This window comes from Carassius gibelio, chromosome B21 (assembly GCF_023724105.1).
Source record: "Carassius gibelio isolate Cgi1373 ecotype wild population from Czech Republic chromosome B21, carGib1.2-hapl.c, whole genome shotgun sequence".
Lineage (NCBI taxonomy): Eukaryota > Metazoa > Chordata > Actinopteri > Cypriniformes > Cyprinidae > Carassius > Carassius gibelio.
Genome location: NC_068416.1, coordinates 23,740,121 through 23,765,289, shown reverse-complemented (window position 1 = coordinate 23,765,289; position 25,169 = coordinate 23,740,121). Strand labels below are relative to the sequence as shown.

The following is a 25,169-nucleotide window of genomic DNA, read 5'->3' as shown; positions in this document are numbered from 1 at the left end:
TGACAGTAAACATTTAACTACACACTGATTAATTTTTTACAGAAATCAATGCCAATTTAAGTCATGCATAAATTATGTTTTGAAGGTCAAAGGTCATACACAAATTGATTTAGGAATATAGTTGAACTTTTAATGACATCAGCTGATCAGATTTCAGCGTTAAAAAACTCTGCTTCTATTTTACTCGTCATTCCCTTCGTTCCATACTCCATAATTATAATCATCAGTCAATCTCGGTGTAATCATCCGAGTTCTGTCTCAGGTGCATTGTTCGTGTGCATTCTGATGACGTGTCCTCTAGTGAGCTACCGAGGCTCGTCTGCTCTTCAAATAGCATGTAAGTGAATAATCCTCATTATTTTTGGCTATAAATACCATTTCTCTCACAGCGTAATGACCCATCTGTGCAGTCTAGTGTGTGCGGCAGGACGCAGAATGAGTTTTACCAGGCCTGCTCTTCTTTAGATAGAGCAGCGGGCCGTAACTCAGGTCTAAAACAGATTACAGATGTCCGGAAGGATGGGCGTGGGCAAGATGGATGAAACCGCCCAGCTCTCCGACATATCACTCTCTTCTAATGAAGAGTCGGTGGATGGTGGGAGTGACGCAATGCCTGACAGAGGAGTGGAGGTGTAGAGGGAGTGTGTGAGGAGAGATAAGGGGGTAGCGAGGTGTCTGAAAGTCTCCTAGATAAGGCCGAATGAGGGGTGGTGATTGTGATTATCCCGCGGGAACACGCCGGAAATGGATCTCGGAGTATAGTTTTAATAGGACTGTGCACACCCTTTTTCATGCACCACTCTTTCAAGCACGCTGTGACTTCTCCTCCTCCTCTTCTTTGACCCTTGTGTCTGTGGAGAACGGTGATAAATGACAGGTTCGGTGGGAAGGAGAGCGAGAGGGGGCGTAATCGCTTCCGCCGCTCGTCCTTGTTTCCTCTAGTTTTCTCTTATCGTTGTTACTGGTAAACAGACGGAGCTTCACGGGGCTGGATTCGTCTTTGTGAAGGCCTCTGTTGACGCGAGCATCTCTCTTCTGCAGACGGCTGCAGCCGAGCAGAGGCCTAATCTCAGACACCATCTCCCAGAACTCATTCGCTGATAGCGGCCTCGATGAGCAAACAAAACCAGCGGGATTATACCCAGAGCGCGCTTCTTTTGCAGCACCACTGGTGAAATAGAGAACCCTTTTTTTTTCCGAAAACCATATTTTGCTGTGTAAAAAGAAGAGCGGAATTCGGATAAGTTCTTCTTTGGTCCTTCAATGGCATGGTTCATAGCATCACACAGTGTGGAAGCCATAATATCCATTTATGGTTCTTTAATGGCTTCATAGACAACTAAAAATGTTTTATGGCATTATATGAAATTTATAAGAAACTGGAATGTTATTATATTACTTAGGAACAGAAAAGGGCTCTTCCAAACTAAAATGTTCTTTTATGGTTCTTCTATAACACCACGTGGCATTAAATGTTCTGTTATGACATGATGTTTTAAAGGTTCTTGTGTGGCTCATATAAGGGATATCAAATTATTTTCTTGCATCATATGGAACCCATAATATACATCTATAGATATTTTCTTGCATTATATAGAAGTAAAAATTACCTACAAGAGTTGTTTTATGTCAGTACGCATTATAAGGAACTGAAAAGTGTTCTTCGCATGGAACCTAAAATGTTCTTTCATGGTTCTTCTATGTTTTCACGTGGAACTGAAAAAGGTGATTTTGTGGCATGAAATGGAATTTATGAGACCCAAAAAAAGAGCATATTTATGACATTCTGTGGCATCACAGGTAATGTAAATAGGTCTTTTATGGCATATGGAAATGAGGAGAACCACAGAAGAACATTTATGATATATGAAAATTTTCTTATAGGACTCATAAGACCCAAAGACCCACAAAATAATTTTTAATGACATTCTATGACATCATAGGAAATGTTAAAAGGTTCTTATATGGCATCATACAGAAATGTTCTTATATGACTGAAGGTAAACGGGTCCTTCATGAAATCTAAAAAGTTATTTAATTTTTTTTTTTTTTTTTTTTTTATGTATGAGATCATTAAGCATCTAATTTTTTAGATGTTCTTTTGGGATATCATATGGAACTTAATGTTCTTCTGGCATTGCATGAATGGCATTTATAGCAATTAAATGTTCTTCTGTGGTTCCACCATGACAGGAAATCACATCAAATGTAAACTTGCGTCGTTGTGCTGATTCTCTCTTCACCATTCAGCCTGCATATATACCAGGCCTGTGGTTTGAGAAAGCAAATGTATTGTTAATGATTATGTTGCTGGGTGTTTTGGATTAAGCGTAGCTCTGTACATTTTGAACAGCACATTAATAAACAAACCTCGACGACCCTGCATGAAATGAACTGATGCATAATAGAGAATTTGTATTACTATCTAAACACTAACAGTAAGACATTAAGGTGCCATTTACTCAGCGAGACCTTTCACTCAGGTGTAATGGAAGAGGATACAAATGGAAGGGGGAGAAAAACAAGAAGCAATGATGGATCGCCGAAGAGAACAAGACAAATAGAATTAGAGGCCATTAAGAGACAACAGATAATTATCACATCTTTGCCATCACTGTCAATCACAGCTGATTTATCCACAGAATAAAAACAACTAGAGAGAGATAGGGAAGGTGCACTCGTGGAGCATTTATTTATTTATTTACTTTCGGTCTGAAATGTCTCAGGTAACAGCAATCGTCCGGCTCCTGAAGGACGTTTCATAAATAGCAGCATTCTGGCAGTTTATCATGGGACATTACGGGTCGTGTCTCCGCGCTCGTGTTTGCAGTCACGCTCATCTGACGAGATCTTCATTTGTCCTTTATAAAAATACCCGGGCTGATCGACAGCCCCTGGAAATGAGGTCGTGTATCATTCTTACATCACAAAGCATCACTGTCGACATCACAAGCCCTCCCAAGTGTGAAACATCAACCGACCGTTAGAAGAAGATACCTGAAGTCCACTCCAGTCAAAGAGGACGGAGGACAAACACAGACACTTTAACCTTCAGCCTTTATTTGACCGAGGCGAGATCCACAAACAAGCCTCTTCTACAGGAGGGTCATTATTGCGAAACCAAAAGCAGAGACAGTGACTTTAAATAACAAATTTAAATAACAAACAAACAAACAAACATATAATGTAAATAATAGAAGCCATAATAATAATAATAATAATAATAATAATACTCTCTCTAAACTTTTCTAACAAAAACATAAACCCTCAGTTCAAATATGTTTACTATAAATTATAATCACTTAATTATTTATTATTAATTCATAAAAATACATTTAGTTTCCATGAATATTTTATCATTTGCAAGGCTATAAAGTGGACATACTTTTCAGTATTTAACAGAATACTTAACATTTAGGGCTATTGCTTATCCAAACAATAACAATATAATAAGTTTTCATGAATAATAAAAATATAAACAAAAGTGAATAAATAAATAATGTATTTATAATTAATACAAAAAATATGTATTATTTTGTATTCTATAAATAATAAAATAAGATAAACAAGAAAAATGTAATGATATATTAATAAATATAAATAATAACGGAAAATATTTATTTTATGATTCTTTAAATATTAGTTTTGTTATTCTAGCTTATTATTTATAAGGCTAAACTGGGCATGTATTTAAACATTTAACATGGAACATAATAATAAATGACAAATATTTATTATTTTAGTATTCAAAGGTTATAGAATGGACACACACACACACACACACAAACATTATTAAATAAAGAAAATAAATAAATACATTTATAGATAAATAAATTAAATTAATATATATATATATATATATATATATATATATATATATATATATATATATATATATATATAATTTCTTTATTCAAAAAGAGTGGACACAAATTAGCTTATAGATTATGCTTCAAAACAACCAGACATTGACTAAAAGCTATAAAAGTTTTATTTTAATCACATTGCATCCAGTCTGTACTGGTCACTGGGCTGAAAAACTGAGTATGCGCCTCAGTCGGAAATGTGCACTCATAAAAATCAAACTCTCTTATCCAATAATGTCATAATGCAATTACAGTATGGAGCCTGTTAATTAAAATGACATTTTACACAGTGAGCTTCATTATTAGCACACTACACTTATCACTGAGTGCATGGGACAGAGACGGCAGACGCTCAGGAGAAAGTGCGTCATACAATGAGCTTAGCTCTGGAGAGAATATCAAGTGCTCTGTAGAGAGAAGATGAAGGGACAGACTACAGAAATGAAATGTTTCTGAAGTCGTTACTGAAGCACAGCAGTGTTTGGAGGGAAAACAAGACTTCTGGTAAATAACCTGCCTTTTGTCTGATGTATTTCCCAACACAGACACTTCAGATCTATAAGATGGACTATAAAGCACAGGAACATGTGGTCATCCAGTGCATGGTTTCACTTTATAGTGCTGATAGAGAAGTGATAAAGTATTATGTGTTCCTGGATCAACATCATTTAAATGGACTAAATTCCTGTCAAACCCCATAACCCTAAAAGAGAGAGTTCAAAATTACACCATCATTTACGCAAACTCACGTCATTCAAAAGAATATAAAGAAACAGCACATCAACACATAAGTCATGTATCCCATAATGCAATGCTCTTAAATTAACCTTATTGTGATGAATAAAACAGAATAAAACAGATGTTATTTCAGCTGTGTTTTTTAACTTGTTATCGACTTATTATTTCTTTGGGCTCATAGAAATTAGCGTTTATCACACACACATAAGTTTAATTGCTAATAATGGTAGTGTTGGTTCAGATTCATTTTCAATTAGTAGTGCTTCAGCATAAACATTTTTTTATATGTATACTATACATTGCACTTGTGAAAATGAGAGAAATGCCATGATTGAGCTTAGGTTTTATGATTTAATGAATGAAAAAAACATGAGAGGAACATAGAAGCAGAAGACATACACACTATCAGATCCACTGTATTCTACAGATATATGATGATAAAGTCCAGCTTTCAGTTTATAACTACATCCTATCATTTCAGAAATAAACATCATTTTAAACAAATTAAATACATAATGTATTGTTATTTTTTGGTCAGTTTGCTTTTGATACAAACCAAGGATTGACAGTAAACGGCTAGCATAAGGACGTGGTCTGGTTCATAACAAACGCTTTAACGCATCATAGACGTGCAGTTACTTTCATGCATCCGTTTCATTTGCCTTTCTTCTTCTGTTGTTCCTGGAAGAAGTCATTGCATGCAACCGTCAGAGCCGCCACCAGCACCACAAACTCGTTAAAGTCGACCTCGTTATCCTTGTTGGAGTCCAGATCGTTCATGATCTTTTCCACTAGATGGGGGTCCTTCTGAGACTAAACAAAGGCAGAACAGACAAAACAACTCAGCACAGCTTGAAACATATGAATGCCATATTGTGCATTTACACACAAATGATTCTGGTACTGGATGCTGATTAGACAAAATGTCCTGAAATAGGATATATATATTTAATATTTCCATATATATATATATATATATATATATATATATATATATATACAAAATGGATAGTTGGCATGAAATCGAAATTGAAAAATCTTATTTTTTAATGGAATACTGTAGTGTTTATTAGAAATAATTTATCCGTGCACATCATTATTTTTCTGGTCTGGTCACGAGCTATGGCTCAAGGGCGGAGCTAGAGATGTGAGGGTGAACAGTGGGATAAACCACAGGGAAAACTGATGCAAGCCATGGGGGAGTACACTACCCTTAAAAATTGAAAGGATATAAGGATATTACCACATTACTCTTAGGACATTGCAAACTTTTTTTTTTTTTTTTTACTTAACCAGATGGGGGACACACTCAGTCATTCAGGCAGTCTCTCTCTCTCTCTTGCGTGCACGTGCTGATTGTCCTCGTCATTTTCTTTCACAATAAATAAAAAATGTATTCATGTTAGGGTGTCAGCGGTGAAACCAGTGGAGAGAAATCCCCCCACAGCGAACTCCAAACTGGCATTCAGATCTGCCTCCATTTTGATAGCAACGCACCAACTTCCAACGATCCAATCATTTTCCAAAGAACGAAATCAAGGCCCGCCCTCTCATTTCAAAAGCTGTTTCACTCAGATAGATGTCACAGTAGAGAGAAAAAAAAAATTGCTACTTCCATCTCATGCCGATTATAAAATCACTGTAAACCACAGCTTCTTGGGGCTTATTGCTTAAAAAAGATATAAATTACATATATATATATATATACACATACTAAATCAAAATATTCTATTTTTGGATTTTTTAAAATAATTTTTACGAATAATAGATATAATATATGGTGTACTTCAGAAATGATTAAGATCAGACCCTTTTTCACATCTAATGTGAATCATGCTAAATTGATTTTTAAGTTATCTTAATATTTATAAATGAATATATATATTTGAATTATATTTATTCAAATTTTATCAAAGGAATACATTTTGATTTAATAAAATATTTTTTGTAGTGTTTTATATAATATGTTTCTCCAGTCTGAATCATTTGATGTTTTCAGCTTTTAAACCAGAATAACAATCACACTCTGATAAAAGCTCTGTGGAACAAGTTCAAATGCACTGCTTTCTTATAGAAATTGCTTAATGATGGGTATATGTTTGTTTTCACTAATGCCATGTCATTGATACTGATGTGACAGTCTGTTTCCAGACCATTCAAAAAAGATCATCAGATCATCTCATGGATGTTCATCTATCTATCCTGACATTCATTCCATGTGAGCACTACTGGGCAAAACCCAGTGTCTGTTCGTCCCAGTGGTGATGCTGGAAACCATCAGCCTGTGGCTACACTGTATGTGTGTATCTGAGTGTGTGTGTGTGTGGTTAACACATGAAGCCACCAGACACAGTTTAACATCTCACTCATTACACTTTCAGCCTCCTAACGTTACAGTACACACTCCCTGGAGAGTGTGTGTGTGTTGTGGCGAGGGAGAGGTGCGAATCTATATTGGGCTGTGTTCCAGCCAGTAATTGATGATGCGTAAGCAACAGCCTCCTTCTGATGATGCGTACACAGCTGAGACCCACATCTCACGAAAACACGGCCAGCTCATATTTCATCCCAAAAATTAAATGAAGAAAATAAGAAATGATGTTACATAACCAAAAAGGCCTGTTTTTTGAACCATTAAAATTTTGTTGCGTTGAGACGATATTTGCATGACAATTAAGCACATTTGTCCTCAGAATGCTAATGCAATCAAAACATTTTACTTTGCAGTTTTCTTTTTTTCCAGTTGCATTTAACTGTATCATTAGTATAAATTAGCATAATGTTTTATTTAAAACAGTATGAACACATTTCAATTAAAACGAACCTGTCACAATGTTCTCACAATCTATCTATCTATCTATCTATCTATCTATCTATCTATCTATCTATCTATCTATCTATCTATCTATCTATCTATCTATCTATCTATCTATCTATCTATCTATCTATCTATCTATCTATCTATCTATCTATCTATCTATCATCGACATCTCTTTATTTGTATGTAAACATTTATAGCTTTATGCTAAACACTCTTAATTATTTGTTATTATTAATTCATTTCATTATTAATTTTAAACTATAATATAGTTTAAATATATAATATTTTTTTATTCATTTTTGCTTTAAAATAATGAGAATGTGAATTTTTACATCACAATAATGAATATATAATGCAACATTCCTAATAGTCCTAAAAACAGGCTTTTTCTGCAGCAATTAATTTGTTTAATTACTCAAAATAGTATTCATTTAAAATAAATAATGATAATAATTATAATAATAAAATAAAATAAAACAAAACAATACCAATTTATTTAAATTTTGGTATGAATATGATCTAGGTGTGTTCTTTACAGATTTATAAGATTCACTCAAAGAGGGAGGAGAGGCAACTTATTCTCCTCTTGAGACACACACAAACACACACACACACACACACACACACACTGCTCAAATCCCCAAAGATCTGCATGAATGCGTCACAGAGACACACCAGGATGACCCAAGCGCTGTTTTCCTGAACTTTTGTCTCATTGAGATTCAGATAAAGTTTCCTCATCTTGAATGGGGGCAGTTTTATGGAACGATATTGTATCTGATGGGAAAGGAATAATTCATTTAATGCATTTCCTCAGATTTTTAGCCGGCTCACCAAGTGGCCTGTCCCAGTGTGAGAGCTGGAATTACACGCCTGTGCACACAGGAAATGAATTCATCGCAAACACAGTAAACAACATGAAATGTTTATTGCAAAATTAACCAAATCATTATCACTAATCAACACACTGTAGCCAAAAACTCACTCAAACGTGCACATATTAATGCATAGAGTAAGAGCAGGGTATGTGCTGCATTTCAAGATGAGATTGCAAATCTTAATAGATGGCATTAAACTATTATGTATGGTTGACTAAGCAGTCAGTGAGGTGATGTTATGGGCTGTTTTCTTGATGGAAAGAGAGCGTTTTGAACACCACGCCAAGAGATTTCCTTCTTGCTGTCTTTGTATGTGTTCATAACAACTCTAATGTCATATGAAATCAAAAGATTAAATGTGATTTAAATTCATTTTCTGATGAGAAAACTAAATTAAACCTCAATTTCCATAAATGCTTGCAGTGCAAATCCATTCATAAACATCTATAGCTTAATACATTTGTCCATAGTTTAATACATTTGCTTAATACAAATCCAAAATAAATCTTTATTATGAAAATGTTTTTTCTTTGTCAGGTAACTTGCTAATTTTATTAAATGAATAAATGTTTTAAGTCATTTTTAAGTGTCAGGTCATATATTATATGTATGTATGTATGTATTTATTTATTTATTTTCATTAAATGTTATGTATATATGTATGTATGTATGTATATATTGTTATTAATAAATATACAAATTAATATAATTAAGAATACCTTTTAATTTTGTAAAATATTATATATTTTGTAAAATAATAAATAATAATTATTATTATATTGTGAATATTCTATTTATCAATTATATAATTGAAAAACAAACAAACAAAAATATATATAGTATACATAATATTTATTAATACATATATACCAAATAAATTAAATATATATATATATATATATATATATATATATATATATATATATATATATATAAATATATATAAATAAATATATATATATATATATATATATATATATATATATATATATATATAAATTAATATATATATTTCATGTAATAATAATACATATATTTAATTAAATTTTATTGTACATTATTGTACATTCTTATAAATGTCTCTTTCCTTTTCCAGTTTGGATTAAGATTAGTCTTACAATACAGGCCCAGGCCATAACAACTGAACTCTGATAAAAGCCAGGTCTATTTAAGTTAAGCTTTGAAATTAGTTGTGAATGTTCTGATGGCTAACCGTGAGGAAGTCGGTGAGTTCGCTGTTGAGAAGGTCCTTCAGCTCTCCTTTACTGAGTTTGTATTTGTCTCCCTCGCTCCCTGAGTAGTTGTGAAAGACGGTGATGAGCGCATCCATGGCTCCCTCCAGTTTACTGGGCATTACTGCTGCAGAGCACCTGTGGAGCAGACGGGGGACACGTCCAGTTCAGGAAGAAGTATCACAGTATTTTTTACTGGACATAGCAGCATGTCAATACTAGTAATAATCATTCAGTACCAAGATGCAAATCAAAGTGCAATCACTCTCCAATGGTACTCCCACAGCCAAGTTATCAATTTTGCAAAGTTAAAAACCATTTTAAAAGTACAAACTTTCTTTTTATCATATTATTAGACATCTTTGAAATATTAACTGAGGTCTAAAGGTTTGCTGGTGAACAGAAAAATGTGTCTTACCTCGTTGAGAGCTGAGAAGTGAAGTTCTGTGTGTTGGTGAACAAGCTCTTTTCAGGGGTGGATGGAGTTGTTTTTGAGTAACCTGTGCAGGAAGGACCCTCCTCTGTTGTCGTGACGATGTATGATAGCTCAGGTGTTGCACCATAGTAACCCTGTGACCTCAGTCCGCACCCTTTCATACACCTGCACTGAAAACACACTCCGAATAAAAGAGTAGCGGCCTCCCGAGAGCCTTCCACACACACACACACACACACACACACACACACACACACACACACACACACACGCGCACACACACACACACACACACACACACAGAGCATATGCAGACATTTACTTTATGAGCCTTTTTTGCTCAATGTCTTTTAATCAGCTGATGTTTTTCTGATTTTAGATGGGTGTTTTCATCACATTGCTGAACCATGATCCTTTAAAGGGATACTCCACCCCAAAATGAAAATTTTGTCATTAATCACTTACTCCCATGCCGTGCATCATTGGAATAAATCACATTTTACAATATATTCAAATAGGAAATATTATTTTAAATAATATTTCACAAAAAAAAGATGTTACCGAACCCAAACATTTAATAGGCTAATTAACTAGCTTAACCAGCAAGACATTCTTGGTCAGCCTGCTAAACCAGAAAGATGCTGGTTGTCAGCACCAACCTGTCTATAGCAAACAAACCAAGAATTCATGCCTTTTAAGAGTGAACTAAAGTAGAACAGAAGCTAGAAAAATGGAAAGCATTAAAAGAGAAAGGAAAAAGAAAATATGATTTTAAACAGAACTTATTTATAGGAAATGCCTTTGTGATTATGTTGATGGAGATGGCATGACATTCTGGAAACTAGAAATGGCATATGCCCCCAGGCGTCTCTGGGACCCCACATGGGTCCTCTGTAAACTGCCTGCCCCAAGTCAAAAGGGCCCACCCCTGTGTGTCAGTACGGATGGAGTCGTGGAATCTGACATCTCACATGATTTGATTTCATTCAGGTCCACAGCACAAATGGTAGATTTAATTAAATATGATTGGGGGAAGCTTTCCTTATCCTATGTCCCTCTAAAAGTGTTTCATCAGCATCTCTGTCATAGATGCATAAAAAAAGTTCTAATTCTGGTCATTAAGTCATTGCAACTGATCACATAACAAGGCCTATTACCTCTGTCTGGGGAATGAGAGAGTGAGCGAGAGAGAAGATAAGAGACTATTATTAAGATTCTGTACTTGGCTTATCACTTGACTGGAGCTCATTTATTTAATCATGTGATTATTAGTGATTCATAGTACTAGAAGACCAGTACTAGAATCCGAACACAGATGGAGAGAGAAGGATATGCTTTATGGTTGCGTTTTTTCAGTTGTGATATACAGTACATAGGGATAATTAAGGATAACTGGGCCATTTCCCCACTCACTCACCACAATGGCAAAAAGCATCCCAATTTGCCTGAATTCTCTTCTTATGGTTGGGCATATGTGCCTTAAGGCCCGTTCCCGTACACAAAGAACAATACCTATAATCATGACTATATTATCTTCAGCATGATAGCATTGTGTTTATTAGAAGTTTGCAGCTCAATTTTGTTGTCTGCAGCATAAAAAGTGTATTTCTATGACTTTGAAGCCCGCTACATTTAAGCGAGTGGAATTCGTAAATATATGATAGCTGTACATACGCATTTATTGCAGCTCTTTTCATAAATTTCGTACCTGCTCAACATTTGTTCGTGGAGAATGCTGGAAAGAAATAAAGGCCATTCTCCATATTATTAAGTGTACTATTCTGAAACTGATTCTGACTGTCGTTTACGAAAATTAACCATGGTTTTATTAGACCTATAAGAAAAGTGTAGTAACCAATTCTTTTTTTTTGTATATTGACCACCATTTGTAAAACCACAGTTTTACCATAGTTAAGCTATGGCTATAATGTAGCAAAACCATGGTTAAGTTGTGATTGTCATTGTTTAAATACCATGGTAACCATGCTTTAATTGTAGTAAAACTAGTTTTTTTTTTTTTTTTTTTTTTGTAAGAGGTGGCTAAATTGTTATTATGTTGGGGCTTCCCTTTGGGTAAGTTTTAAAGGCCTAGGTTTAGTTATCATAGTGTGAACAGGATAGTTGTTATTCACAGTCAGTGTGAACGGGACGTTTTGTTCTGTTCTTTCTGCATGATTGTCTGGTTCAGCTTGTTCAGAAAGCTTCAGTGCTTCGATTGGAAAATCCAGTAACATCCTCCAAGCAAAGTCGTTTACGTCACGACTATTATTGCTCGAAGGAATAGGACATGATGACGTACCCAGAATTCTTGTTTTCCTAAAACTACGCTATTAATCCCATGGAGTTACTCTTAGTCTAAAAGAACTTCAAACCGAAGACTATTAATTTGTGCAGATCAATATTTATTTAATATTGCGTTCCGGACAGTTTTACCCCCCTGTAAAAGATGTTCCCAGATCTCTCTTTCTCTCCAAGGATAAAGTCGAGTCTATTTTTTACTCCTGATCTCACCTGAGGGAGAGCAGAGGGGGGTGTCAGGACGAGGCTCAGGTGTGTTTCACCCCCAGCCCTCCGAGTTAAAAGTGTTTTCCGTTCATTAAGATGATGAAACGTTTCCCTTCGAAGTAGGCTACTGTGTGAATTAGAGTGAGGAAACCTATTTAATTTCTATGTTCTTGGAGGCCAATTAACCTTATAGTCACACACAAATCCGTAATATGTTCATATAATATCTCAGTACTCATATTATTGCAGTTGTCTAAACACCATTAAAGAAACAGCACAACATGCTAGCTTCATCACATCTTGAGAAGACAGGCTGCTCCTTGCGATCTGCTGTTTTAATGGCAATGTGTTTCTGACCTCTAGTGGCTCAGCTTTGGTAATACCAGTGATAGTTCAGTATCCTTGAGATACTTTGGAAAGTTGTTTTCAAATTTTGAATTGGACACAACTGACACTACCATTCAAAGTTTGTGGCCCATTAGATTTAAAAGAAATGTTATAGAAATCTTATGCTCACCAAGGCTGCATTTATTTGATCAGTATACATTACAAACTGTAATATTGTGAAGTAGTATTACAATTTAAAATAACTGATTTCTATTTTAAATGTAATTTATTCCTGTAATGCAAAGCTGAATTTTCATTACTCCAGTGTTGCATGATCTTTCAGAAATGCGCCAATTTTTTTTTTGCTCAAGAAAAAAACCAGTTATCAAGTGCATAATGGCTGTTCATCTACAAAAGCACTCTATTTTGCCAGGTAAGAGAATTTGCTCTCATATCTAACCTAATTTAACAACCCAATTCTCACAAAAGTAATATGTACAAGTAAATAAACATTGCATACTTCATGTTATGTAAGAGCTTGCAGGCTCCTGGTATCGACAACTCACTGCAACCAGATGATGATGAACTATTCGAGCAGCTACAGGACCGGACAGCTAATCCTGGTGGTCCTGGTGGATGCAATTCAAGCAAGCTGAAACCTCCGTCAAGCTGTAGTGGCTTTGACTGAGCATCTGTGGTGAGAAACAATGCCAGTTCAAGTTTTACCAGAACACAAAATACTGAAAACTTCACTTTTATGTTAAAGGAATAGTACTCACCCCCAGGTCATCTGAGATATACTTGAGTTTGGAAGAGATTTGGAGAATAAGCATTACATAACATAAGCATTACATCAATGCATCCTCTGCAGTGAATGGGTGCCGTCAGAATGAGAGTCCGAACAGCTGATAAAAACATCACAATAATCTACAACACTCCTGTCCATCAGTTAAATCTTTTGAAGTGAAAAGCTGCCTGTTTGCCAGAAACAACTTCAAGACATTTTTGACTTCAAACCATTGCTTCTAGCTGAAATATAACTCCTCTTTCCATAATATTAATTTCTCCAGTGAAAAAGTTGTATTGTCTGAATCAGGAGAGAAATATGCACAGATCAAGCACACTTTACAACTGTCCAACAGTTTTAAATGAATACATTGGCAGATTTTGAAATGAGAGGATAACAGTGGATAGTCTTGTGTTATGTAAGTTATGTAATGCTCAATTTCTCTAAATCCATTCCAATAAAGAAATAAACTCAGAAGGCCTGAGAGTGAGTAAATTTAATTTTTTGTGTGAACTATTCCTGTAATGCAAAAATATGTATACATTGGCTTGAAAATTAAATGTACTTATTTCAAACCTGCATACATTTTATTTGATAAAAACAATAAATAATATATTTTATACTTCATATGTTCTGGCTGTAATACACAGTCCATGCAAATTAATCACTAAAATTTCCATGCACTGATATGAATAGCTTACATCATGTGAGTTAAAAGCTAAAAAAAAAATGACACTTCACCTTTAAGCATTAACACACTGCATCTCTTGTCAATCAGCCTGTGAGTGACTCATAAATTATTCACATTTTTATTCAGTGTTTGTATTTCTGTGATTTATTCATGCTTCCTGCACTAACAATTAGGTTATAGATATATATACTGAAATCAAATAATACAAATAAAAAAAAAAATCAGTTGTCTCTATCATGGAGGATTTTTTTTTTTTTTTTTTTTGCCTGAGAAGTGGATCATTAATGACTCCACAGAGACCAGCTCTGCCCTGTCCTGCTCTCAGCTTCTTGGACACCCAACTGCAACTTTCTGGTCTGAAAAACATCAAAATATAAACAAGGGCTTTTTATCTCTGAGAAGGCCTGACAGAAAAGCTATGATTAATGAGAGACAGAAAGAGGAAAAGCGAGAGAAACTAGGGTGCACAGGCCTACTCATCCTTATACAGAGATGGGTTGATGTTTAAGATGCATTTACTCAAGTCTAGCCAGACAAACATATGAATATTAATGGATATGTTGTGTAATGTCAAGTTATGTTAATGCCATGCTAATTAATTAATTAATCCTGAAATGCTGTAATGTTGAGGTCAGTTGCTATATACAGTGTGCTTCAATATCCACCTGTTACACAAATACAACTTAAAGCAGTTAAAGGAACAGGTCAGCTCAAATAAAAATAGTAGATTATCTAAATTCATGACTCAAGTAATTTTTTACTGTTATTTTATTATTGTTTGTATTATTATTATATTTATTAAAATTTTTAATCAAATTTTCAATTTCAGTAACATAACATTTAATTTTTTTTTTATAAAAATCAAAATTTGAAAACTTACAAATTTAGTTTAACTTTTAATAATTATGTTGGTTTTTTTTGGCCATTTTTATAACTTTTTGTGTTTTATTTTTTATATTTCCATATAGATTTAATGCATTTTTTATTTTATGTATTTAAAAAAAAAAAAAAAAAAAAAAATATATATATATATATATATATATATATATATATATATATATATATATATATATATATATATATATATATATATATATATATATATATATATATATATATATATATATATTGTATTTTTAAATTTTAAATATTTTTTTTAAGCATATAATTTTCATTTGTAATTTACATTAATTTTATATTTTTACAACTAATATTGTTTTATTTTATTTCAGCTTTATTTCAGTTGACAAAAACAAGGACCCAAATGCTGTGCAAGAGATGTTTAGCAAAGTGACTCACTGCTAAATGCATAAAATCTGAAAAAAAAAAAAAAAAATAATAATAATTTATTATTGACAATCGGTGGCTGTGCACATTCAAATGCACGCTACATGTCTCTTGATTGCGGTTCTTGCATAAATACATTCCCACTGCAGAACTAATAGTTACATTTAAATTCAAATTGCCAAATTTTTCACATCGTTTGAACTGCAATGTATCAATGAATCAATGTCCATCTGTGTATATATTAAAACTAAATGGAGTGCAGGTGATTCAAATCAAATAGACACTTCACGGATCATTGAGACATCTCTGCATTTTTCTTCCCACCTCTTAAGTCAGAAATGAGTGGCGCATGAACGTTTCAGTTGGATTTATCCTCAAACTAACAATGAAAAGAGCGTCCACACACAGACACACACACCATACCAGGAGAAGAGGAGCGTGGGGGGGTGAGAGAGAGAGAGAGAGAAAAATGCTACAAATGCAGGAGGTGGTGCTTGGACACATTTTAGAGGCGTAAAGGCCTGCCTCATTTGGCGCAGATCAGATCTTTTACAAAAAGCAAGAGAAAGTAAGAGAAAGTCGCCGCCGGCTGCTGCCAGCATCCTCACCCCACTGCAGGAGTAACAGCAGCCTGACTGTTGCATCAACAACACATAGCTGGACATGAATACCGGCCGTCTGCGTGGCATTCTGGACATCAGCAACACAACCTGGGCTCTGTCGGAGCGCTCCGTGCTGCAGCCCATGTGGGATTACCTCCAGCAGAACCACGAGAGCACCTTGCGCTCCCCGCTGTTTCCCGTCATCCTCTCGGTGTCCATGTACCTGGTGCTGGTGTTCTTCTACACAGTGCTGGACCTGCTCGCACCCACCTGGCCCTCCATCCAACGCTTCCAGATCCAGCAGGACCGCACTGTCACCTGGTCCAACATCGGCTCCACTTTGGCTCTCACCACGTACAACCATCTGCTCTACATCTTCCCCGCTGCCATAGCCCAGTGGCTCTGGCGGCCGCCCGTGCCGCTGCCCCGCGAGGCGCCCACGCTCACCGCCTTCTTGCTGGGAATCGTGGGCTGCACCGTGGTGTTCGACTTCCAGTACTACTTGTGGCACCTCCTGCATCACCGCATCGGCTGGCTCTACCGCACCTTCCATGCGCTCCACCACCAGTATCGCCAAACCTTCAGCCTGGTTACCCAATACTTGTCTGCTTGGGAGCTCTTCAGCGTGGGCTTCTGGACCACCGTGGATCCTTTACTCCTCCAGTGCCACTGTCTCACCGCCTGGGCGTTCATGCTCTTTAACATCTGGGTGTCCACTGAGGACCACTGCGGGTACGACTTCCCATGGGCGATGCATCGTCTGGTTCCCTTCGGCCTTTGGGGTGGAGCGCTGCGGCACGATGCTCACCATCAGCAGCCAGGCACCAACTTTGCACCTTTCTTCGCCCACTGGGACTGGCTGGGGGGAACCGCAACCATGCCGGCTCCTGTAAAGACAAAAACACGGAAAGAAAGGGACGAAAAGGAAGCCTGAGGCTCTGCTTTCCATTTCACACCCTCGCTCTCCTCTCTCTCTTCGCTCCATCTGTCTCGCCCTGTCTCGCACGTTCCCAGTCTCTATTCATCTTCTCCCTGAACTGCAGATCAAGTGTCTTACTAACAAACCAGTAGAGAAGCAAACAGCACATTCCCAGCGAAAGCCTCCTGCTCCTTGAATGTATAAAGTATCTTTTCTTGCAAATCTATTTTTCTAAATAAAAATAATAATAAAAAAAAAAACTCTTTAGCATTTGATGGCCAATTTGTGGAGTTTTGTGGCATATCTCAGGTTTGTAGTTTTGGTCTAATGTCTTTCAAAAAGATGATGTGTGTCCAAAATGGCTTGTATTCCAATGCTTGTTATTGTCATTTGACATTTTTTACTAAACTCAAGTCAATAAAATGCTGTTTTTTTTTTTTGTTAAGTTTACCTTCAGCTGTGTTGATATGCATTTGAGGATGCTTTGCAACCTATGGATTACTCAAAAACACACACACACACACACTGACCATTATAAATGTTAGAAAAGAGGAGCGTATGAAGTAACTGTGCATGTTGGCTGACACAGTTGGCTCACTGTGATTGCTAGAAAGAACTAAGACTACTTACATAATCATCCCTGCTGCTGTTTGCATTTGCTAATATAAATTCAAAATGTTCAACAGCACGAGTAATTTTGAGCATGATAATTGGGTTTACATAGTCATTGAAAAGTTTAAGGCACCATTTACTCAGCCTAATGTCATTCCAACTTTGTATTACTGTCTTTCTTTCATGAAACATAAAATTAGATGTTTGCCAGAATGTCCGAGCTGCTCTTCCAGCAAAAGTGGATAGTGATTTAGTTGTAAAATCAAGACAAAATGCACTACATTCCATGCCTTCTGAAGCCATACAGTACGTGTGTGTGGCAAACAGACCAAAGTTTAAGCCACCAGAGCTCTTAAGATATGTTTACTTTAAAAATGATGCATCATTCCTGGTTGTTCATCGTTGAGGCTTAATACTATCTGTCCTTGAATGTCACATGACCAAACAAGTAAAAAAAAAAAGTGACTGTATATAACATTGGAGAACTAGATAATTTTTTTTTTTTTTTAGATAAATGACTTACAAACATTAATTCCAGCAAATCAACATACAACTGCAATATTTCACAAGACAAATATCACACCTTTAGACAAGATGACAAATCATAACAACAGCAAAAAAATAAAAAATAACTAAAATAAAATAAATGAGTAAAAAAAGAAAAAAAAGAAAAAAGAAAAAGCAAACAGCATATTACCTCCTTTTTCCTAATTAGACATTCATTATATATATAAATTTTTGAGAACACAATGGGGACTTTACAGTATCAAAAATTTCTCCTTAAATTTTAACAAAATTTAGTTCTTTTTATTTTTAACTAACTTTAACGATTTCTTTAGCGATTCCATCTCGATTAAGAATAGACTACATTTAGGTATGCATTTTGCAAATTTTTGTTTTTGGATGTAATATTTAACATGCAGGATATAAAAGTTCACCACATATTCAAACATTTTGCTTCTAAGTGTGAAAGAACATATAACATCTTTTAGAGATAATTTATAATTCACCTTTCTTGGGGCAAAAAGAAAAAAACTAACGTCAGACCAAAATTTTAAAGACACATCACAATTGTAAAACAAATGAGCCAAGTCTTCCTCGTGTACATTACAAAAAATACACTTGCTGTCAATGTCCATGAATTTTGATAACAAAGCTTTACATGGGTAGATTTTGTGAAGTATTTTAAAGTGTAACTCTTTAACTTTATTTAGCATACAAAATTTGTTTGGATTTAACCATGTTTCTTTCCAACGAATATCATCAATTTGTGCATTCCAAAAAAATTTCCCTCTAGGAGAAATTTTATGTTTGGATTGAAAAATTAATCTAATATTTTTATTCTTACAGGAATGAGAAAATATTTTGATACCATCAATTATTAACTCAGGAAGTTTCCTTTCGTTACTTCCAAAAGTAAGGTGACTTTTCATCAGATGTTTTAACCCATTGGGAATAGCTTTAACAACTTGCTGAAACTCTTTAAATGGAATGGGGAAATTGTAAATAAACATAAAATCTTCATAAGACAAAACATTTCCATTTTCATCAAACAAATCCATGACAAAAAATATTTTTTTTTCAAACCATTTCTGTAAAAATAAAGATTTATTCCTAGAGGTAATAAGACAATTGTTCCAGAGAAGCATTTTGTGTGGAGAAAAGTTGTGATGGAAACCAATTTTCCAAGCTAATAACATTTGCTGGTGAAATTTGGATAGAATAACTGGTAATTTCCCAGGCAGATAGTTACATCTCAATATAAAAGATAAGCCTCCAAGCTTGTTAAAGATGGACTGGGGGATAAATAACCATAATGAATTTTCATTTCTTTGACAGTTTCTTAACCAATTAAGTTTAAAGGTATTGTTAATATCAAAAAAATCTAACATCTCTAAGCCACCATCAACTCTTTTGCCTGATATAATGTCCTTTTTTAACTTGCAAGGTTTATTTTTCCAAATAAAGTCGAGAAAGGTTTTATTAATTTCTTTGGAAGTTTTATCACTGACGTAAAGAGAGAGAGCTGGGTAAACAAATCTGGAAAGACCCTCAGCTTTGGAAAGCAAAACTCTCCCAAACAAGGTCAAATCCCTTTGTAACCAGTTGTTAAAGATTTTTTTAGTTTTATTAATTTTAGCCATAAAATTCAATTGTTCACGCGTGTGTTTATTTTTAGAAATATGAATGCCAAGGTATTTAACGGAGTCCTTTACTGGTATGCTTTCAACGAATAGATCTATAGAATCGTGTATAAATAGTATTTCACATTTCCTAAGGTTTAACATTAAACCAGAGGAACTGGAAAATTTGGAAATACATTCCAGGGCTGTTTTAACTTGCTTTTGATCTCTCAGAAATAAAGCAGTGTCATCTGCCGGAGAACTAGATAAGGTATTAAAGGAATAAGTCATACATATGTCATAATTTACTTACTGTTATTCCAACGTTTTGTTCAATGAAACAATCTGATGTTTGGGCTGCTCTTACAGTGAAAATAGATAGTTTTATACTGCCAAGGTGTAAAAAAAAGAGACTCCATTAAATATGAGTTTTGCACTTTATTTTTTCATTTCACTTTTTGATATATCATGCCAAGTGGTATGTTATGAAGGCTGAACAACATTGGTTGACACTTGAGAACTGTTTTAGGCTTAAAGAGACCCAAAATTAGCCAAAAATGTGACAACTTCATGTCATTCCAACTCTGTTTCCTTCCTACTTCCATGAAACACAACATGAGACATTCGGCAGAATATCTGAGCTGCTCTTCCACTGAAACAACATGTTGATTTATTCTCCCAGGCTTTAAAAACAAAAGACAAAAAAGCACCATAAATTGATAGTTGTGCACCATATTCCGAGACTTCCGAAGTTATACCATAGATTTGTGTTTCCAAAAGAGAGCTCTGAAATCTCATTAGCAATTATGGTAAATATAAACAGGCACTTTTTGACATATTGGAGGCTTACACTATATTGGTTCTCATTTATCACCTGACAAATCATGCTATGGCAAGTTTAATAAAAAGTCATTTTAATATTTAGCTATTTTTGGACAAGATATTTAAAGAAAGCCAGGGTCCAAAACTACATTTGATCTCATTGACCTTAAAAGCAAAGAGCAAAACACTGTTCAAAATATTTTCTTAGTGCTTTGCAGAAGAGAGCAAGGTTTGGAACAACATGAGGTTAAGTAAATTAACTTTTATTTTTACTTGAAATATTTCTTCTTCACACTAAGGTATCAAATGGCTTCTGTAGACTTGGAATATAAAGTACGATTCATATGGACTTTTTTATTGTATTAAAATGACAATAGGGGAGCATAAATTAAGACAAAATTCTAGAACTATAGAAAGAAATGTATAAATGTGTTCACACTTTATGATATGGATGTCCAACCAGCTTGAACATACGCCACAGCATGCATTGTTTGTTTTCAGCCATCCTTCGGTTGTATGCCTCGCTGTTATTTGACAGTTTTACATAAAAAGAGGCCTATAGAGAATCTGGGCTGAGATCAGTCTACAGCCAAAGCGGAGAGGCAATGCTAATTAATCATCTTCTCTTCCAGCCTCCTACTGATCCCTCTGGCACATGGAGAATAGCTCTCCATGCTTTAGAAGAGAGCGAGAGAGAAAGAGAAATTCAGATCAAGTTGGCTTATGACACCAGGAACTAAACAATTTCTGATATGATTCAGATTTTTTCCGTTTAAGATATCAGCGTGCAATGTCATAAAACACAGATGACCTTTCGCAAAGAGGGCGGAGGTGCTATCTGCAACCCTTGGCTTGCTCGGAGGATGCCAAACAAACATGAAAATCAGAGCTTCGAGGCATTTGGGCATGCGAGGCTGAACGGTATACTGGATTTCGTCCAGCAGCTCAGTATCTCTGAAGACCTCAGGCTGAGCTCTCAGAACAAGTTGCTATCTGCAGCTCAGCACAGGAAACAGTGGAACATTTCCCATCAGGCACTGTTGTGGACGCCTCCCACTCTGGCACTGCAACAGAGGGGTCCTTGAGGAATGTGGAAACTGGGAGAAAATGTGGACTGTGTTTTAAGCAAGCACTTATGCAGGAGAGATAAGACAATGCTTAGACAAATCAACGAGTTGTCTGTGAACATCAGAGAGCTCACAATAGAAATAACTGCACTCACTTTTAAAATGAAGATAGCCTACATCAACCACATCAACTCACGTTTTTACACTAAATATCACAGAATAATCATCACAGCTCACCGTGCTACTTGGATTATTTCTGCATCACACAATATGTATATTTTGCACAGTATGTATATTTTATTTTTCCAACTACCTATTTTCAATATACAGCTGCGCAAACTATAGCCTACCATATCCCAGAATGTAATGCATTAGACTTGACCTTACAATTCCACTGCGTAGAATGAAGTAGAAGCAATATTAGTCCTTATCTCCTGCCAAAAGTAATTCAATTATTTGTTTTACCCCAAATTGAATTAAAAATGCAAAAAATAAGTAAAATAAAATAAACTTTATAACTTGCACACAAAATTAATTGTGCAACAGATATGAACAAATTTGCAGCAGACTACCGGTTTACACATACTTCATTCACATGAGTGGTGCACTTACCAGATCTGTACAGTAGATGTCGCTGTGTTTAATACTCCTCCATCGACGTTAGAAATAGACTGATAGGTTGACCTGGTCCCGAGTTATTTAGAAAAAAATCTAATCCGTTTTGTTCCGTATTTCGAAATTTCTTTATGACTGGGTGATCATCATTGCTAGTGTTTTGTCAGGTGAGAACAGCCTAATCAAAGGTAACCAAGCTCTTCGAACAACAAAATTACAATCTAAATCACAATTCGTTATTGAATAACTTGCAGGTTGCGAAGGTCAAAAAAGATTCCCGACTCCTGCTATATTACGTTCATTCGGTCTTAAAGGGACAGCGGCCTAATTAAATATCTGTCCGTCTCATTAATGTAAGTCAAACAACAAAATATGTTAATTAAATGCATATATGTTAAACCTAATGTATTAGAAAAACGAGTTTATTTAATATTTATTTATTATTATTTTTAATTTTATTTATCTATCTTATTTATTGTCTTATGGTTTGTAATTTGTTTCTTTTTTTATAAATAAATGTTGTCATATGTGGTACATAAAGTTGTCATATATCACAATAATGTGATATTATATATATATATATATATATATATATATATATATATATATATATATATATATATATATATACATAAAATCATAATGACATAAGTCATGCTATATTTTGTTACACTGTTATTGAACTGGACTGAATCAACACTAAATTGGATAGATAGATAGATAGATAGATAGATAGATAGATAGATAGATAGATAGATAGATAGATAGATAGATAGATAGATAGATAGATAGTGTAAGGAATGCAAATGTTTTGACCACAACCACCAACCAACAACAAACCTGTTTCAATATGCTCAGCTCAGCTGGTTTCACCAGTTGTGTTTTTGCTAAACACAGACCCAAAGAACTTCACAGACGGGTCCTTTTAAAATATAGGCCAGCACACATCCGTCAAAGACTCAAGACCCTGACAGACACAGCAGTGAATAATAAATAATTGTGTCTTGGGAACTGATCCTGAATCTTAAACTGCAGGTGGCGGTGTATGGGCACATGCAATTGAACAACCGAGTTAAAGACAAGGAGACTGAGGTGTATTGTTTTCACAAAACCACATACTTAGGCTTGTCTGGAAGCAATTCAAAATGTCAACACCTTCTTCCTACAGTTAAACATGTTACACTAATACTCATTGTGTCAAAGGTTATCACGAATACCTGTCTCTCACGGTATCATGTTTCTCACACTCTGCTTTATGCATCCCTGAGGTTTGTTCATGCTTGGAAAAAAAAACATAAAGCTGAATAACAGGTTGTCAGACACTTGGAGGGAGAAAAGGGGGGTGAATAAACAAAGAAAGAGAGCCGGGAGCGAGAGATGATGGAAAGAGAAATAACGTCTTCTTTGTGCTGTCAGTGTTACGCAATAAGAACTTCTATAAACACTTGTCTCTCATAAACAGAAAATGCCAAAGTTCACAACCTTTCTGTCTTTTAACGGCTCGCTTCTTACCTTAAAATATATGTACTGGAAAACTTAAAAGTGGCGTTTGCTAGGCAAGTGCCACTATTACTCATACCTCAGGTTAGAGATTTGAACAAACATCCAAGTATTAAACTTTTATGCTGTACTCTTTATGCCACACAGACTTCAGTTTTCTATTATTTCCAGTTGATGATAAAATGGGCTAAAAAACTATTTGCAGTGAAGGAGGGACTACTTAAAGAATTTCAAAGTATAAAAGTAGCTAAATTCTGTAGACTTGGCAACACAGATCTAGAGTTTTTCATGGGGATAAGAATTTGCGATGCAAATTTCAGTTGTGTTCAGGACAGGCGAATTTACCACACTGACCAGCAAAAAGCACCTTGTGCTTCTTACCTACTTACTGTGGACAATATTCATGTTTTTACATGCAAAATATTGCTAATGTCACCTTTATGCTTTGTAGCCTATATAACATGACATTGTCACCGAGTGTACCGCCTTCACCCACACTACAGTAAGCTGCAAAAATCCACTTTTCAAATGCATCCTTTTATCACACATCTAATACTTATTCAGTGATGCCAGAGAGAAACTGCAACCTAAATGCCACAAACAAGACCAGTGCGGTATCCATAGCAACATCAAAAGGCACACACATCTAGAAATGATCAGGAAGCTGTGAAGTCAAGGATTGAGATTCTGTGCATGTGAAACTGGATCATTGGCGAGTGAGACAGCATGAGTAAAAGAGGGAGGGAGAGACAGAGAGTTTGTGTATCTTATTTAAAGCTTTGGATGGTCGCAGCCCAGCCTGGAGGCTACATATATCTGACCGACCCCAAACAAAACAGTCACCTGAGACCGAGGGAAATGTAAATGAGTGAAATAAATGGACACTTGCAGGAACTGATGCTACCTGAGGTGGCTGGAAGATATGGAAGACTGTTTCCACCTATGGGTAGAAATAAAATGGTGATTGTGAGCAGGGTGAGCTCGTGGCATGAGGGACATAAGCAGTTGCCTAGGGCACAAAATTACTGTGGGGTGCCGCCGAACAAAAGTTTTTTTTTTTTTTTTTCATGGAACATTATCCTCTTATGACCATAGTGCGCTCCTACACTCATATATTAAGCAAATACTGATAATTAATTTTTTTGTACTAATCGATCATCAAACTGATTAAAATAATGTAAGAATAAAATAAAATTGACATCAACGAAAAAATCATGAGATTTGACAAATTGTCATGTTGGACTAAATTAAACACTTCCTGCTTTGTGACGTAATTAAAATACATAATCATAATGCATTAATTATGCATGGCTTATGCATAGTTAAAAATAAGTGAAAAAA

General features: G+C 35.2%; 2 protein-coding genes across 6 annotated transcripts; one reads left to right on the top strand and one right to left on the bottom strand.

The window, feature by feature from the left end:
• Positions 1-4,941: 4,941 nt before the first annotated feature.
• LOC127985360 (protein S100-A1-like) lies at positions 4,942-22,605 on the bottom strand. Of its 5 annotated transcripts, none has more exons than XM_052587346.1 (5): positions 22,326-22,563; positions 13,324-13,495; positions 9,954-10,141; positions 9,517-9,673; positions 4,942-5,417 (listed from the first exon to the last, which is right to left on the bottom strand). In XM_052587346.1, exons 3-5 carry the CDS (start codon positions 10,130-10,132, stop codon positions 5,259-5,261), a joined length of 495 nt encoding a protein of 164 aa, XP_052443306.1. In that variant the 5' UTR covers positions 10,133-10,141; positions 13,324-13,495; positions 22,326-22,563; the 3' UTR covers positions 4,942-5,258. The 5 variants fall into 5 exon arrangements, with proteins under 5 accessions (XP_052443306.1, XP_052443307.1, XP_052443308.1 ...); XM_052587347.1 differs by having other exon boundaries at positions 13,370-13,495; XM_052587348.1 differs by having other exon boundaries at positions 9,954-10,136; positions 13,370-13,495.
• LOC127985361 (cholesterol 25-hydroxylase-like protein 2) lies at positions 15,785-17,555 on the top strand. Its single transcript, XM_052587349.1, has one exon. It carries the CDS (start codon positions 16,232-16,234, stop codon positions 17,102-17,104), a length of 873 nt encoding a protein of 290 aa, XP_052443309.1. The 5' UTR covers positions 15,785-16,231; the 3' UTR covers positions 17,105-17,555.
• Positions 22,606-25,169: the final 2,564 nt, after the last annotated feature.

What these genes read in the sequence shown, in the direction of transcription:
- LOC127985361 (XM_052587349.1), top strand. Translation starts at nt 16,232, where the DNA reads ATGAATACCGGCCGTCTGCGTGGCATTCTGGACATCAGCAACACAACC.
- LOC127985360 (XM_052587344.1), bottom strand. Translation starts at nt 20,115, where the DNA reads ATGACTTATTCCTTTAATACCTTATCTAGTTCTCCGGCAGATGACACT.